Here is a 17102-nt window from a genome sequence, read left to right as displayed (position 1 = left end):
TGCTGCATTATGATCCCATGTCTCCCCTCATCAGACCCCAACCTTGTCCAGATCCTGACCATCCCCTTGTAGGCTGTGAAAGAAAAGAAGAGTCCATGGATGTCAAATTGGTCTCAAAAAGACCATGAAAGATTGATTTGCTCCACTTTTCTTCTGCCTGACATTATTTCTGAGGGTCCTGAATGGGAAACCAGAAAGTCTGGGACTGGAATAAAGATGTTCTCTCTGTAAGGGGGAGACGGGGGGGAAAAATGCCCATTTACTCCTGGCCCATCAACCCTGCAAAACAGAGCAAAAGAAAAGAGGACTGTGGCTATTCAAAGTCAGACCAATATGTACACCTCCCAACAATATGCCAATATACTGAGGGCTTCTCTATTAACACCCATGAATATTAAAGTGCTCACTAAACGCTCAGAAGGAACTTTGGGAATATACACATGAAAATACAAGCAGCATTGTGCGGGGCTCAGAACAATGGGGCGGCGATAATGGCCCTTCTCTATTAACAGCCATGAATATTAAACTTGTTTCCTCTTAAATGTTAAAAAGGAGGGATAGCTGCGATATTAAAAAAAGAGAAACGAGAAGGGGAGGGAGGGGGGGGCAAAGCACCTTCCTACGACTGGGAAGGAGGTTTGGGAAACAGCTGGGGATATTTAAAGCCCCTCACAAAACGGGAGGATTTTTTTTTTCCCACCTTTTTCCATCGCCACCCTCCCCGAGCCCCCCCGCACCCCCCAGCGCGGCCGGGAGCGGGGCGGCAGCGCAGCGCGCACGGGAGCCGCGGGTTTTTACGGGCATCTATTTTTTTTTTGTTGCTATTATTATTATTTTATTATTTTATTTTATTATTATTTTTTTTTATCACGGGACAATTTGAGGGTTGATGTGGTTCCTGGAAAAAAAAATAAAGGCGGTCCGCGGGGCCGGCTCTCAGCAGCCGGAGCGCTCCGTGTGCTGGGAGCTTCCACCTGATGCGTTGCGGAGCGAGCCTGGGATGCGGGCTGGCGGCTCGCTACGCTCAAAATGCAGAAAACCGAAATAAACTTATATTTACGTCCATGAAAACCCGAACCAGTCCTGGGCGGGTTATTAACCCTCCCTGTCTAGGAAGAGCGCTGTCCCTCTCCGGGCAAACGTCTCCGGTAACCAAAAATTTGGGTTGATTCCTGCCGTTTGCACCTTTTCTTGGGTGGGTTGATAGGAATAAGCGGCTGCACCTGGGCTGTAAGATCGCTTTCGCAACGCCCAGCAAGGGGAGAAGCCGCCCGAGGGGCTCACCCTATAAAATGCCCTCCGGGGGTGCTGCTAGGGGCCCTGGGGTGCGGAGGCTGTGGGGTCCCGGAGGGGCTGGGGGCGGCCGTGCCTCGCCCTCTCCCTGGGTTTGGGGTGCGGGAGCCGGGCTCTGAGTGCTTGAGGAATTTGGGGGCCCGTCCTCTTCTCCCCCCACCTCCCGGCCCAGCCCTTTGCAGCCCCTTGTCCCCATGAAAATCAAAAGAACAAGGCTGAGGAGAGGGCTCTAAGCTCCGACACAGCAGGATTGGGTTTAAATCCAGCGAAGATTAACCCTTTGCTGAGCCAGCAAAGCCGCGGGCCCTCGGGGAAGGGAGGGTCGCGGTTGTGGGGACCCCCCCGGGGGCTGCGAGGTGCCCAAAGGCTGGCGGAGAGGGGGTGGCAGTGTGAGCCCCGCGGCTGGGCCGGGGAATATTTTGGGGTACAGAGATGGGGGTGCTGCGGGGGCCGAGCCCCGGTGATGCTGCAGCCGCACCCGGGCCGGGGAGGGGACAGGGCCGGGGTCCGCGGCCCCTATCCCGCGGCACAAGGTCCCCAAATCCCCCCCAGGACACGCATTTGGGGGCCGGCTGAGCTGTCCCCGCTTCGGCTTTGGGGACCAATTCCTGATTTTTTTTAGGGGAGGCACAGAGGGGTCCCGGCCCGCAGTATTAGGGCTGGCACCGGGCACCGCGGACCCCCCCGAGGGTCGCTCCCCAAAGGCGCAGCGGGGCCGCCGGTGCCGAGCCGGGGGTGCGGGTGGCCGCAGCTCCCCGGGACCCACTCGGGGGGGGGGCCGGGACCGATCCTCGGGGCTCTGCCCGTTGGCCGGGGCCGAGAGGGACCAAACAGCACCGAGAAACCGAGTCTGGGGGCATCGGGGGCGCGGATTTCGTTGTGTGGAGCCGCGGCCCCAAAACACCGAGTTTTGCGCGTAAAACGAGCGCCGGCAGCGGCTGGGAGCAGCCGGAGCCGAACCGGAGTGAGCAGAACCGAATCGAGCCGTGCCCGACGGCGAGGTCCGGTCCTGCTCCCGGCTTTTGGGGGGCTTTTGGGGGACAATCCGGGGTGTGTGTGTGTGTGCGTACGTGTGTGTGTGTGTGGGTATAGGGGTGCGTATGGGCGCATAGGGGTGCGCATCGGTGCGCACACGTGTGTGTCCGTGTGTCTGCGTGTCCGTGTATGAATTTATAGGTGTGTGCTTTGTATGTGGGTGTGTGTGAGCGTGTCCGTGTGTGTGTGAGCGTGTCCGTGTGTGTGTGAGCGTGTCCATGTGTGTATGTGTGTGTGTGTGTGAGTGTGTGAGCGCCGTGTCCCTCCCTCCAGCCACCCCACCCCCGGGGAGGGGAGGGCTGGAGGGGAGGGGGGCTCCGACGGCTCGCCTCGCTCCGGCAGCCCCAGTCTCTCCGGCAAACGTCAGGGAGGTCATTAATAACCAATTAGGAGGGTCAATGAAGCTCATATATAGCCGGGCGGGAGCCGCCGAGCCGCACGGAGCCCGGCCGCCTCCTCGCCCCCATGATGGGCTCGGTGCTGCCCGCCGAAGCCCTGGTGCTCAAACCCGGGCTGAAGCCGCAGGGGCTGGCCCTGGCCGAGGTGATCACGTCGGACATCCTGCACAGCTTCCTCTACGGCCGCTGGAGGAACGTGCTGGGCGAGCAGCTCTTCGAGGAGAAGAGCGGCCCCAAAACCGCTTTCACGGCCGAGGTCCTGGCTCAGTCCTTCTCCGGAGGTGAGTGCCCGGCCCCCGCCGCCGCAGCCGCCGTCGGGGCTTCGCCGCCGGCCGCTTTTTGACTCGGGTTTGACCCGAGAAAGTTCCCACCTCGGCCGTGGGGCTGAGCGGGGGTAGGGGAGGGGGGGTCGGGGCCGCTGCTTTCCCCCGAGCCGCCCCCGGCCGCATTCAGGGCCCCGCACAATGTCTTTTCTCTCGTCCCGGCTCCCTTTCCCCCCACCTCCCTCTCGGATTTCTGTTCCTCTCTTAATTTACCGTGAAGGCTAATTCCATTTCCATTCACGATATGTCAACCATCTCATCTCCCCATTTTGTAAGAGGAATTCCTGGGCCCTTTTAAACAAGCCCCCGCGCCATTCAGGCACAATGTACCGCTACAGCATTCCTAAAGGACTAATGAATTTAGAATTAGCAATTTCTTTCTACTTGAGTTTAATGAATGCAGATCACTTTAACGGCATGACAAATTGCTGGATGGGCCGAAATAGACACCATTTAACCCCCTTTCTCAGCCCCGCTCCCTCGCCCGGCCCGGGCCGCTATTCCCAGGTACCGGCTCAATGCCCTGGAGGGGAACCTTGTAGCGCTTTGTAGGAACCCTCCCGGCTCTTTAAAAACCCCGGCCCCGGCACAAAGCAGCGCTTTGGGGGTGCCAGCCCGGGGTCCCCGCGCCCCCCTCCCCAGCCCCGGCCCGGGGACAGCGCAGCCGGGCTCGGAGGAGGGGGAGCGCGGTGGGGATGGGGGGACCCCGGTGGGGATGGGGGGACCCCGGGGCGCGTTGGGGTGCGGGGGGAGGCAGCGGCCGGTCCCTCAGCGACCCCTCTCGCCGCCGTCCTCAGAGGTGCAGAAGCTGTCCAGCCTGGTGCTGCCGTCGGAGGTGATCATCGCGCAGAGCTCCATCCCCGGCGAAGGGCTCGGCATCTTCTCCAAGACGTGGATCAAGGCGGGCACGGAGATGGGGCCCTTCACGGGCAGGGTCATCTCGCCCGAGCACGTGGACCTGTGCAAGAACAACAACCTCATGTGGGAGGTAACGGCCCCCCGGGGGGCTTTGTCCTCAGCTCGGCGTGCCTCAGTTTCCCCCGGCTGTCCCCAGGGCAGGCTGCTTTAGGAGACCCGTGGGGCTGCGGGTGGGTGCGAGGCTCCTGCAGCCCACCCTCGGAGCATCCCCAAGCCCCCGTTGCTCGTGTCGCACGCTGCGGGGTCACATCCTGCCCTGCCCTGCCCCGTTTGGGGTGAAACGCCCGGCTGGAGGCTCCCTGCAGCGTGCACCGTGGGTGAAACCGGCTCTGCCCATCCCCTGCTTTGTCCCAGCCCCGGTGTGGTTGCTCCATGGGTTTTGGGGTGATCCGAGCTGCCAGGACATCACTGTTAGCAGAAAGGGTTTTGCTCAGTGTTTTGGTTTCACCCAGTGCCAGGTTTGCACCGATGATTATTATTATTTCATGCAGAGTAAAAACTCGCCTCGCATTTTTTGCCACCCCACAACGCATCCTCCCGCAGGGTCAGCTCTGGCAGGGACCCCGTTCCCCCCGAGGTGGTGGCAGGGTGCTGAGCAGCCCCATCGGGGCTGGGCTCCGCTGAGAAGGGGCACTGAGGCAGGGAGCTGGGCAGAGAACCAGCCGTGCCCACCCAGCACCACGATTAGGAAGGGGCCGGGCACCTCCTGTCCGGAGGCAGCAGCTCCTGGCTGCCTGTAGGGTCTCAGCCCCGAGGCCGTGCTGCTTTGGGGCTTGTCCCCAGCCGGGGACGTGATCCCAGAGCATCCCCCAGCGCCGCGATCCCCGTGTGGAGGGGCTTGGACCACCGAGCGTTGTGTGTGTCCCCTCCCAGGTCTTCAATGAGGACGGCACGGTGCGGTACTTCATCGATGCCAGCCAGGAGGACCACCGCAGCTGGATGACCTACATCAAATGTGCCCGGAACGAGCAGGAGCAGAACCTGGAGGTGGTGCAGATCGGGAACAGCATCTTCTACAAGGCCATCGAGGTACGCGGGGTCGGGAGGCAACGGGGAGCTGCAGGAGGGGAGCGGGGCGCTGGGAAGCCACCTCTGCAGGTCCCTTCCCTTGTCTGTGGGGCTGCTGCTGGAGCACCCGTGGGGGCGCAGGGCACCCAGACCCTTAGGGAAATGTCATTGTGCGGGCTTCAGGGAAGCAGCGAAGCACCCTTCTCTTCTCTGTTCCCTTCTGGTGGGCTCATGGGGTGAGGTGTGCTGAGCACAGGGAGAGCAAACGCTGCCTAAGCTCGTTTTGGGGCATAAAATGTGAAAAGAGCTGCGATCCTGGCTCAGCTGGGGCTTTGGGCAGGAGCAGGGTTTTGATGCTGTCTTGAAAAATGGGATTTTTGTGCGTGTAGAACCTGCTTCAGTGCAGCAGGGAAAAACCTGGGGGTTCTGTGAGTGCCTGGAGCCGGGTGCTGGCTGCGCTTGGCTCTGCAGCTTTCACCCGGGGGTTGCAGCGGCTGCGGGTGCAAATGGAGCAGGAGGAGGACGGGGCTGTGGGATCCGGGCAGGGAGTGGCACCGCTGCTGCTGCAGCCATGCCTCGGGCATCCTGCTGTGGGCACCGGCCTCATCCTGCCCAGCTCATCCTCACGCTCCTGTACAACGTGCGGGCAGGTGCTGGGTCCCGGGGACACCCCAGGGTGCAGGGTGAAAGCTGCGGGTGCTGGGATGGAGGCGAGCGCTTGGCTACCCCAGCAGCATCGTCCCCGTGCCCATACATGCCAGCGGCACCATGGTGGGCACCAGCCCTGCTTGTGCGCAACGTCCCCATAAAATGATCCCATTGCAGGAGGAGCTCGGGGAGATGTCAGCGGGCAGCTACATGGGTTTAGAGCGGTGCGAGGGGACAGCTCCTGCTGCTGCGGGGAGAGGGAGCGCGGCTGGGAAGAGCGCGAGCGCCCGCGGGCACCATAGGCAAGGGCAGCTCCCCCGATCCTTTGGGCTCCTGCGGTGGCTGACAGAGGAGCAGGAGGGCTGTGGGGCAGGACCACGGCCAGTCCTGCACTGAGCCAGCACCAGGGATTGGGATCGGTGCAGTGGGATGGGGAAGGCGAGGAGTGGGGTGAGGGAAGAACAGCTCCGCTGCTGCTGTGGGAGGGTGCGTGTCTCACCGGGGTCTGCGAGCAGGAGCCCTGAGCACCTCCGTGCTGCTCTCCTCATCCTGGGGTTCCCTTTGCAGGCTTTTAGCTGCGCCCGGCTTTAAGGGCTGATATTCTTGTGGGCGGCTGTGCCTGGCATGGCGTTAGCTTAACTGCTTTTTTTTTTTCATTAAATCTTGAGGGATGTAGCTCGGGGTGCGGCTGTGTGTCAGCCCTTGCGGGCTTCCCTATGCAGGGCAGTGGGGCAGGTGAGATGAGTATCTGGGTGGTGCGAGCAGAGGGTTATTGCACAGCGATATCAAATCCACGGGCTCGCTGCCCCCCAGGCTGGAGCATTGGGCACCGGAGCAGAGGAGTTGAATTCCCTCAGCGCAGGCGGTGAAGTTGAGATGTGGAGAGCTGAACCCTGCGTGATGGGGATGTGGGTGTGAGAGGTGCCCGTGCCTGACTCCGGTGCCACATGGGGAGGGGAAGGGGCTGGGGCTTTCTTGGTGAGGGAGTGGGGAAGGGGAGCTCCGAGGGGCCGAGGAGCTGGGTGGCAGTTTGAGGGGCTGCTTCCTTCGCGGGCTCCCCGTTCCCATCGGTGCCAGGACAGCACGCCCATGAGCACGCACACCCCTGCGGCCCAAAACCCCGCTGCTTGCTCCAACTCCTTGGGGTTTGTGCGCCGAGAAGAAAAGAAAAAGCAAGATTTTTTCCTGTTGTGGCTCTCCCTGCTTGCTAATCCCCTAGCTCGGCGTCGCACAAACGCAGCGACTCAGACGGGAGCGAGCCCCCTGCCCTCGCAGCCTCGTGTCCCCCCCAGCACCCACCTCGCCCCGCTGCAAACCCAGCACCGAGACCTCATCAGGGCAGGGCAGGTGAACGTCACCTGCTCCTGGTGGTGCCCTCAGCCAGCAGCAGGCACCTGCAAGGGCACCGCCACCCCCCGAGCCCCACCAGCCCCGGTGGTTCCCCCACTTCCCAACCCAGCACCAGCAAGCCGTCCGGCCCCGCTGTGCCGGGACCCCAGCAGGGTGACTCTTAGGATTCCTTTTCCACCTGCCTGCCAAAACATTGGGCTTACTGGGTGCCTTCCTCACCATCCAGCATTTGTATTTTCATGCGGTTTTGCTTGTTCCTGCCCTTACTCGCTGGTTTGCTTTTCCCATCCTCTCCCTCAGCAATTCCAAGTTGGAAAGTACAATACAGGAAAATACTGGAAAATACTGGAAAATAGGGTGAGGGCCTTGAGCTTTGCCCTTCTATCTGAAGGCCACGAGGTTCTTTGGGGGTAATTTAAATTGTTTTGGGGTGTATGCACATGGATGAGCTGCTGGCATGTGCAGCAGCAGACCATGCACATATACTTTATCCTTCCAGCAATATTTTATTTGTTTATATTAAAAACAATTAACTTTCTGTTAAGAGAAAATGATGCAGAGAAACAGCACGAATTTGGGAGGGGAAGCGGTATCGGCTTCTCCTTCTCAGCCTCTCGCTCCGCAGCCCCAGTGAGGTCCTTACGCAGAGGGAGGCTTAAGGATATGGAACCCGATTGCCACTGCTTCCCGGTGCTTCAAATGAGGCACATTTTCAGTGCTCTGGTGATCTCAGATCTGTGTTTCGTGGAAATGATGCTTTTCTTGAATCACTCTGCATATCGAAAGCCGACCTCTGCAACAGCGGGCTGTTTCTAGATCAGTTTCTCAACACTAGGAACCTGCAAGGGAAAAAAATACAATTTTTTTTAGGGTTATTTGTTATTGGTGCTGCCTTGTGGATTTGCTCTGGTGTGAGCGCATCCGTGCTCCCACCCAGGGCTGCGTTGCGTGGCGAGGTTGGGCGCCGTTTGCTGGCTGCTCGCTCCAGGGAACAGAACCATTTCCCCGTGCCGCTGCGCCCTCACCTCCCTGAGCTGCAGGGACCCACAGGGGCTGTGCTCTGTCCCTGCCAGGTCACCAAATGTCACCTTCCTCCCAGGACCTGATGGCAGCGGGATGTTTTAGGGGTGGGGACGGCCAGCGGGGTCTGCGGTGACCGGCTGAGGATGCGGGTAGAGCCGCCCCATCCCGACAGCCCCGTCTGTTTGTCTGTCTCCAGATGATTCCTCCGGATCAGGAGCTGCTGGTCTGGTACGGGAACTCCCACAACACCTTCCTGGGCATCCCGGGCGTGCCGGGGCTGGAAGAGGAGCAGAAGAAGAACAAGCATGGTGAGTAACATCACACACACACGGGCACGGCATCAGTCTCGTTCTCTGCTCACCCCATCCCCAGCTCTGAGGACAGGGGTGGGCGTGGGGCAGGGACCCCTCAGCTCTCAGGGGACAAACACAGGGACCATGGAGGAGCACAGCACGCCCCGTGCTGGGCACACAACCCCACGCAGCTCTCCCTAGCCCCAGGATCTTCCTAGCAGAGGCTGATCTGCCTTGGCTGTAACGCAGCGCCCATCTCCCCCAGGACAGAGCCATGCAGCTGGGGCAGGTCCCTGGGATTTGGGGACCCTCTCCGTGCCGACTTGTCCCTGGCTGGTGCTGGTGCTGCAACCAGTGACTGCTGAGCAGGGAGGAAGGAGCCCTGATGCACTGCGAGAGGCTGGGATGCAGTCATTTATTTTCCTGCTCTGCTTTTAGCAGCACAAGCTGTTTTTTACCCAAATTACCAACGCAGACTTTTCCTTCCCTGGGCTTTCACTCTGCCTGTTTCAGTGGTTCCCCAGGGCGCTCATTTATGGGTAGGCAGAGGGTCCTTTTGGGGTGCTGGGCTTGGAGCCGAGCCCCTCAGTACTCCCTGCTCTGTGTGAGAAGGGTCAGAGCCCAGCAGGGTACGGGGTGAAGCTGGGACTGAGGCAGGTCACTGCTGGCAGTTCCCCGTCACCCTCCCGTCACCCCTGCTCTCTGCTCCTGGCTGCTTTGGCCACGTAGGTGCAGGAGAAATGAGAGGTAGCCAAAGGAAGGGGAAAGCGCATCCCGTGTGAAATCCTTTCTGCAGGGGAGACGGGTCAGCCTGAGCATCCCCCTCACCTTAATTGGGGTCAGCCTGCTCCCAGCTCTGTCCCCATCCCAAATCCACAAACACCAGCCTGAGGTCCTGCCGTGCCGGGGCTGGTTGTGTCCGCCCGCGGGCACCCACAGCAGGCAGGGGAGAGCCAGCGAGGGCACACGGGGCGGTGATTTAGGGCAGCCAGCGCCACGGGCAACTCGGGAATGGGGGTGAGCCCGAGAGGGCAGCGCCTGACCACTGCATCTGTCATCCCCAGAGGATTTCCACGCGGTGGAGACGGGGGCCAGCACCACCGGGCGCATGCGCTGCGTCATCTGCCACCGCGGCTTCAACTCCCGCAGCAACCTGCGCTCCCACATGCGCATCCACACCCTGGACAAGCCCTTCGTGTGCCGCTTCTGCAACCGCCGCTTCAGCCAGTCCTCCACCCTCCGCAACCACGTCCGCTTGCACACCGGCGAGCGGCCCTACAAGTGCCAGGTTTGCCAAAGTGCCTACTCCCAGCTCGCCGGGCTGCGGGCGCACCAGAAAAGCGCCCGTCACCGGCCCCCCAACGCCTCCCTGCAGGCTCATTCCCCTGCCCTGCCCGTGCCCCATCCCGCCTCCCTGGCCCATCACATCCCCACCATGGTGCTGTGAGCCCCCGGCACGGCGGCGGGGGTTTTTGGAAAGCCGCTGCCAACGGGCAAAAGACTGGCGGTGAGACATGCAAGAAGTCGGGAGCCCTTGGCAGAGCTGGGGGGGGCAGAGGCAGGGCTGCTTTGCGTGGTGAGCTGCTTGAATTTAGGAGCATCGCCGGGTGCGTGGGGTGCTCCCCGAGGGTGAGCTGCTTGTCCCCGGGGCTGGCAGGGGGACAGGGGATGGTGCCTCAACACACAGGGCACGGTGTCCGGTGGATTTGCTGGTGCACGACAGGAGGGCAGCCTCGAGGCCATGCCTGGATGAATCGCGCCTGGGTTTTACAGATAATTTGACAGAAAGAAAAAAAACCTTCATGCCCCTTTTTACTGTCCCAGCAAGCGGCCAGCAGAGAGATGTGGCACGGCCCTGCTGGAGCCACCAGCTTTCTCTCTGCTGGCCCTTCCCAAGGGACAGATTTCCCTCCTGGGGAGCCCTGATTCAGCAAACGGCCGTGTTTCCCCCCAAAGCTGCGTTCAGCCCCACTGCCTGCCTTCCTCCAGCCCACGGTGATGGGGTTGTGGTGCCGTGGTGAAGGGGACAAGCCAAGGGACACCCCCAGCGCTGTGTGCCCACCGGGAATGCCCAGCCACGGGCAGGTTTTGTGGGGTGCTGCTCCAGCATCGCTGCCCCTCGCTCCCTGCAGCCCCGAGGGAACATTTCGGGTTTCCTTCTGCTGCCCTCTGGGGACAGAAATCCCGTCCCTGGGCCAGCTCCGTCCCCAAGGACAGCTCTAAGCGCCCTCTGGAGTCCTGCCACATGCGAGAGGAGCCGTGTATCATAAGGCTTGAAAGAAGGTATTCTAATTTTAATTATAAGTCTAAGGTGTATAAAGTTCTCACAAACTGTGTTTTACTTCCGAAAAAAAAAAAAAAGGAAAAAGAAAAAAAACTGTCACTTTAACTTTGTAAATATTTATGTAAAACATTATTTACAAAACTTTGATATTATATATTATTTGATTGTATATGTACACAGTGTAAATACATTTGTACCTCTCTCTTGTATTCTAAATAAAAATTACTTGGAACATTTATCATTTAGAAGATGGATAGTTTGGAGGGCTTTATTTTTGCTCCGTGCTGGGTGGAAGAACGTAGTGGGCAGGAAGAGTTAAGTTTCAAATAACGTGAGGGAATTAAGTGGCAAAAAAGATGTAGCACTGGGTGTTAGACCAGGCACTGAGAAGAGGAAAGGTCGGCTCCGGGAAACAAAAACCCTTCTGCAGGTCGAAAGAGAAGGGATGCGTTTGTGCTAGTAACAGATGGGGTGGCACTCGTTGGGCTGCCTCCACTTTACAGTCTGTTTGGAAGAAAAACTGTTGATATCTTTTAATATCTTCTCTGAAATGATAGTTGTATTTCAGCTGGTACAGGCTACAGGTGCAAGCCTTGCTTGAAATATTTGATTTTGGTCCTGAGGAAGCGAAGCATTCAGGGAAGGTCAGCCCTGGCTTCTCTTCTCTGTATTTTCTCAGCAGCTCTGAGACTCTGACTGGTGTTTGAAGGAAGTGCGTAAAACTTCCACACAATTGTGTTATTTAATGCTAGAGCAGCTCTGCCAGGGGTGAATCCTTCAGCCCTCGTTTAAGCCAAGGCTTTCACTTGGGGGCTGTCAGTGCTCAGCACCTCCGCGGTTTGTGGTGTGAGGAGCTGTTCCTGGCGCCTTTATTTCACCTTGGGAACCGATAACAGCATCGTCTCTGAAAAAATGGGAAATAATTTGCATGTACACACACACATAAGCAGAAATTAAGAGCCTGGGGGCCCTGCTCTCCATGCTGGGGCTGCCCCCCCCCCCTCGCCTCAGCACCTCAGAGGCCTGGCACAGCGGTGAAGGCGCCCTGCCCGCACTAAACATGGCCGCCCTCTCCCCTTCGATCCCAACGCAGTGAAGCCCCCGCCTCCCGGTCGTGCCAGCAACCAAAATGGCCGCCCGGCACGAAGGCGGCACCACACCTGACGCTGCCCCCCCCCCCCTTCACCGCGGCCCTCACTCAAGATGGCGGCGCCCACGCCTCAGGCGCGCCGCTTTCTGCCAGCAGCCAAGATGGCGGCCGGAAGGCGCGTGTGGAAGGGGGAGCTGTCGCCGCGCCGCCCGTCCCCAAGATGGCGGCGGTCACCATGAGGCTGCCGGTGGCCCGCAAGGTGGTGGCGCCGAGCGGGTCGCGGGGCGAGGAGAAGCACCTGGTGGCACCGGGGGACACCATCACCACGGACACGGGCTACATGAGGTGGGGAGGCGGGGGCAAGCGGCGGGGAGGCGAGGGGTGGCCGGTGCGGGGCTGTCTTCATGTGCCTGCTTTCTCCACAGGGGCCATGGCACCTACGTGGATGAGGAGAAGCTGATCGCCTCAGTGGCCGGTGCTGTGGAGAGGGTGAACAAGCTGGTGTGCGTCAAGGCGCTGAAGACCAGGTGAGCGCCTCAGGCTTGGCTACGGCGTGGGTGGTGCGGGAGGCAAGGTGCGGGTGGTTGCTGTGGGGAAAGATGGGATTAATAACGAATAAACTGCTGTCTGTGCCCCCGCCAGGTACAACGGTGAAGTCGGCGACATCGTGGTTGGCAGGATCACGGAGGTAAAGCCTGCAGGCGCGGTTTTAGGGGGCTCCTAAAAGCGTGTTGGTGTCTGGGCGTTGTGGTGCCTGGCGCTGCGGGACAGCTGAGTGCTGCAGGGTTGGATGTGATGCTCCTTCAGTCTAAAAAGAACTTAATAAAACCCATACCGAGAACAGAGAAGAATATATTTGGTTACTGAAGCACTGTTAGCATGTGTTTTTTCGAAAAGGTGAAGCTAAAAGTAGGCTGCAGTGCTGTCTCAATTCCTGCTCGTCTCAGTGCTGGTGGAAGCACTTGTGCAGGCCCTGGGGTGGGATGTCGTGGTCACGTCGCTGCTCGTGGCATTTCAGTGTGAAGCTGTCAGGCACTGAAGACCTTTCTCGTTTTCTGAGTGTACAGCAATAGAACTTTTCTTTTCCAGGTTCAGCAGAAACGATGGAAAGTGGAAACCAATTCCAGGCTAGATTCAGTCTTGTTGCTGTCGTCTATGAATTTACCTGGTGGGGAACTGGTGAGTGCAGTTTGTGCAGAGACGTGCCAGAGCCCTGTCTTCTTCTGTTTTCGCAGCAGGAAGCTCTGGAGCCCTTCCCACAGTTAGCACACGAGTAGTGTTGTTTTTTTTTTTGTGCCTGCAGGAGAGTCTGCAGTGCTCTAATAAACTTCAACTTTTAGGGTTATTTGGACATAAACACTTCCATGATTTAAAGGTGTGCTGACCAGTTTATCTGACTTCCCTTGGTGACCAGATTGCGTTTTTCACAGCATCCTAAAGAGATGTTCCCCCCTCTAGTGTAGGTATTAATTAATGTTCTCTAATTCTGAGTGATGTGTAACTTTTCTGTCATTGTTCTTTTCAGAGAAGGAGATCGGCAGAAGATGAGCTTGCAATGAGGGACTATCTGCAGGAAGGGGACCTCATCAGTGTATCCTTGCACTGCTTGTACTCAAACAGAAGAGTCAGGGGGCACAGGGGGAACAGCTAGACCTCGGCCAGCCTGGCTGATACACGGAGAGCTCTCTGCTGTGGGCAGCCAGTTGCTCTTGGCACTGAGCAGCAGTAGGGAGCTTGTTTCCTTGACTTGTCCTGACAGGCAGAGGTCCAGTCTGTGTTCTCTGATGGGGCTGTATCGCTGCACACCCGGAGTCTGAAATACGGGAAGGTAAGTTGCTCAAAAGCACTTGGTCTTGGCCTAGTTTTGTTCAATTTGGCTTTGAAGAGTTTACCAAACGGCATAACTGGCTGGAATTGGCAGCAGTTTAGAGCTTTTTATCTGATGGCATCTGCTTGCTACAAAAAGAGGGGTATGAGAAGGGTGGAAAAAAAGAGATCTCCCTTTGGGGAGAGCTCTGGTGAAGGGTACTATTTAGGATATCAGAGAGTTATAGCTAGGCTAGTGGTCCTGTGTTAGAAGGCCAAGCCTTTCCTAAATATAACACAACTCTATCCATGTCAGTAGAATTTATTTGATTTATATCAAGGTAACGATACAGCCAAAGCACAATTTGGACTTTTGGGGAGATATTTAAGAAAAGCTCTGGAGAAGAACAAGGTGTTATAACCCATTTGTGCAGGTTAGGAAGAAGCTTAGCTCCCACGCTGGAGCACAAAGTGGAGTTCCCCAATGCAGAGAGCGTGCGTTTTGAGCTGCTGCTGTCACTGTTACGGCTTGTGAGTCCTGTTTTCCCCCACTAGCTGCTTGGGAGCAGAAACCCAGGGAGAAAAATCTTCTGGCTCAAACTTCATCGTTGCTCTTCTGCAGGTCATTGCCCCTGTGACTTGTTTCTCACTCCAGGGCTCTATTTTAGGCTTTACGCAGTCGGCATTTATCTCTGGTTTTGCGCATTGAAATAAGCCAAGGGGCCATTGGAGCGCAGGCTGCAGTCAGGATTACTAGACCGAGGGTATTAGCACTTAAAAGATGAAAGCGAAGTGTGCTTATTGCACAAAGGGTGAAGGACAGCGACTGGATTAAGAGGGAAAGTGTTCTTCTAAATTGGGCCTCTCAGTCCTCATTTTTCTGCAGGAATGGTTGATGTCTAGTTACGATCGAGATATTATTAACATTTGTGCTAAGCACTTAGAGTATTCTTCATCTTCAAAGGACTGCACAGGCATTAGCTAATCCTCCCAGCACTCCCAGAGGCAGGCAGGTTTTATATTCACTGTTTCACAGGAAAGGATGTTAAAACTGGTCAGTTCTTAGCCCAAAAATGGAGTGCATGCCAGTGACTTGATGTTACCCGTGGTGGCTCATGTCTCGGGCTGAGTATCGTGGTCTCTTCTGCAGCTTGGCCAGGGTGTGCTCGTTCAGGTCTCGCCCTCCCTTGTGAAACGCCAGAAGACTCACTTCCACGACTTGCCCTGTGGTGCATCTGTGATCCTCGGCAACAACGGTTTCATCTGGATCTACCCAACCACGGAGCAGAAAGATGAAGAGGCAGGGGGCTTCACCACCAACCTAGAGGTGAGAGGACATGGAGGATGACAAACCTTGTTCTACCAGCAGTGCTTTGCTAGTTCAGTGTGGTCCAAGAGGCACATCAATAACTTGAGGCTTTCAAGAAATGGGTTTTAGTTTTTTACAGTAGGTTTGCATTATTTTCCTGTGTATTCATCTCTTTTTTTGTCTGTCCTTCCTCAGCCAGTTCCCTTGTCTGACCGGGAGGTGATCTCACGGCTCCGAAACTGCATTGTGGCTCTGGCTACTCAGAAGATGATGCTCTTTGACACTAGCATCCTGTATTGCTATGAGGCATCCCTTTCTCATCAGGTACAAAAGCCAGTGTTGTATACTTTATTCCACACTCTGGGGAGGGATTGGAAAGGCTGTATCAGTTGCTGTGAAGTTAATAAGTTATGTGGTAGGGCTTTTTATCTTTCCAAAGGATTTTGTAGTGAGTGATAATATGAACTTCCCCCTTACACATGACATAAATTGCTTTGGGACACTTTCAGGAATAGTTTGAAGGGTTCTGGCTCTGGCAAAGCCCACCTATTTCTATAGAGAAATAGTTAATTTTTAGATACGTGTTGTTTATCTCTTGCTGGGTAGGATTATGGACCATCTGTGATCCCTGTGAAAACAGCATTGCCTTAGAGTTTGCATGAGTCTTAAGGTGCAGTTTGAGAACAAGTGAAAAAGCAAACATCATGTATCATACAGAGACTGGCCTTCTGTTTATAGCAATTCTGCACATGCTGAATGCTCCCTCAGTTTGAGCTCTTGCTGTTGCACACCTTTGCTCCGTGAGTTTGTAGGTTCTGCCAGGACAGTCATTAGCAGTTCTCCTGTCATAAATGGCTAAGATCTGAAGTGGCTTTTTCTGTCATCCACAGTGGCAGTACACGCAGCTAGATGGGGTGTTCTTTTGAACTCTACTTCTGGTTAAGATGTTTTTTCCCTTCCCAAATACTGGTTTATGGCCTTCAGTAAAGGTTGGGAGTTGTTAGTTTTTTTGATTTCTTACGGTCTTTATATGAAATCATAGGCTGGCAAAGTTAACTTGGAGTGCGATGGTAGTAGTTGTTCTTTGGTGCCAATGTTACTCTTCTTTCCACTCCAGATCAAGGATATTCTCAAACCAGAGGTGATGGAGGAGATTGTTCTGGAAACCCGGCAGAGGCTGTTGGATCTGGAGGGATAGTGTCAGAAGCGGTTATTTGAAGCCCCACCATGGCAGCTTTTGATCCTCAGTATTTTTTTTTTTCAGTGTTTTAGTCCCAGGCATTCATTCCATACTTCAGAAATTACCAAAATTGCTCATTTTAACTCCTTGGATACCTCCTGAGTCCTTTTAGTACCATAGTACTGAACAGTACTGGAGTACAGTAGCCTTTTAGTACAGCAGTACATATCTGACCTTTATGAAGACACAGATACAACGGGAACATACCTTGTTGCTGTGTCTAGTGCCCCTGAATTTGGTGTTGAACAATAGAGAGGAAGGGATGTGTTTTGTGATTGGTTTCTTCCTTCCCAAAGGCTTTTAAATTGTTTTTAATTTTTCTTTATTGTAACGCAGATCTGCCAGTTTGTCCTTTTGACTTAGAGTTTTGCAGTCTCAAAGAAAGAAAATAAAAAGTACAAGTCCTTAGAGGAAAGGAGCATCTAACCACATTGTGGGTTTAGATATTCATGGTTTATATGTCTTAAGGGTTTGAGACTGGACGTGGCTGTCCGCATGTCCCAGGTAGCGATAGGCAAGCAGTGTCTTCTCAGTCTGTGTGCATCCTGCCAGTCCCTTTTATATGCCTGATGTGGCAAGCTCGTCCTCTGAAGAGGCTCTGTTATTGTTTTCTATTCAATATTTTGTATTTCAATAAATTTTTTTGAAACATTTTTTGTTCAGGAGCGTGTGCATTGGTTTATCCTCCTCCAGAATGAATTTGGTCTAACTAGAGAACTACAGTTGGCTTAAGTTTCCTTGTGCCAGGACACTTGGAATGGTTGCAGTGTCCTGGTGCCTCCCCTTCCACCGTTGCTCTTCATCCCTAAAACCAGAACTTGACCTTCATCATCAGCACGTCTTCCAGGCAGGGTAAGTGTGTAAGTAGATTGCCTGGCACTGTTCACAGTGGCTTTCTCTCAACATTGCTTCACTGCAAGATGCCGTGGAAAGGTGAGTTGTGCAGCTGTGTCAGGGCTGGGGGAGGCAGGGAGCCTAGCAAGACACTGGCCTGAGGACCTTGGTTAGAGGTGGGCATGCTGAGCCAGATGTTGTCACTCGCTTTCCCTGTATAGAATGGACGTGATGCTTTTATTTTGATGTC

At 55.9% G+C, this 17102-nt stretch overlaps 2 protein-coding genes across 2 annotated transcripts; both read left to right on the top strand.

Annotated features, from left to right (window-relative positions):
* Window positions 1-1334: 1334 nt before the first annotated feature.
* Window positions 1335-10073, top strand: PRDM12 (PR/SET domain 12). Its single transcript, XM_068656952.1, has 5 exons — window positions 1335-3007; window positions 3847-4037; window positions 4841-4996; window positions 8193-8304; window positions 9354-10073. Exons 1-5 carry the CDS (start codon window positions 2794-2796, stop codon window positions 9734-9736), a joined length of 1056 nt encoding a protein of 351 aa, XP_068513053.1. The 5' UTR covers window positions 1335-2793; the 3' UTR covers window positions 9737-10073.
* A 1758-nt stretch (window positions 10074-11831) lies between these two features.
* On the top strand, window positions 11832-16670 carry EXOSC2 (exosome component 2). The gene is made up of 9 exons (XM_068656953.1): window positions 11832-12008; window positions 12089-12190; window positions 12306-12351; window positions 12753-12842; window positions 13189-13254; window positions 13423-13491; window positions 14620-14796; window positions 14974-15102; window positions 15896-16670. Exons 1-9 carry the CDS (start codon window positions 11884-11886, stop codon window positions 15974-15976), a joined length of 885 nt encoding a protein of 294 aa, XP_068513054.1. The 5' UTR covers window positions 11832-11883; the 3' UTR covers window positions 15977-16670.
* Window positions 16671-17102: the final 432 nt, after the last annotated feature.

Source organism: Anas acuta, chromosome 20, assembly GCF_963932015.1.
Source record: "Anas acuta chromosome 20, bAnaAcu1.1, whole genome shotgun sequence".
NCBI classification, from domain to species: Eukaryota; Metazoa; Chordata; class Aves; order Anseriformes; family Anatidae; genus Anas; species Anas acuta.
The sequence above is the reverse complement of the archived record's forward strand: the minus strand, read 5'-3'. Positions and strand labels throughout refer to the sequence as shown.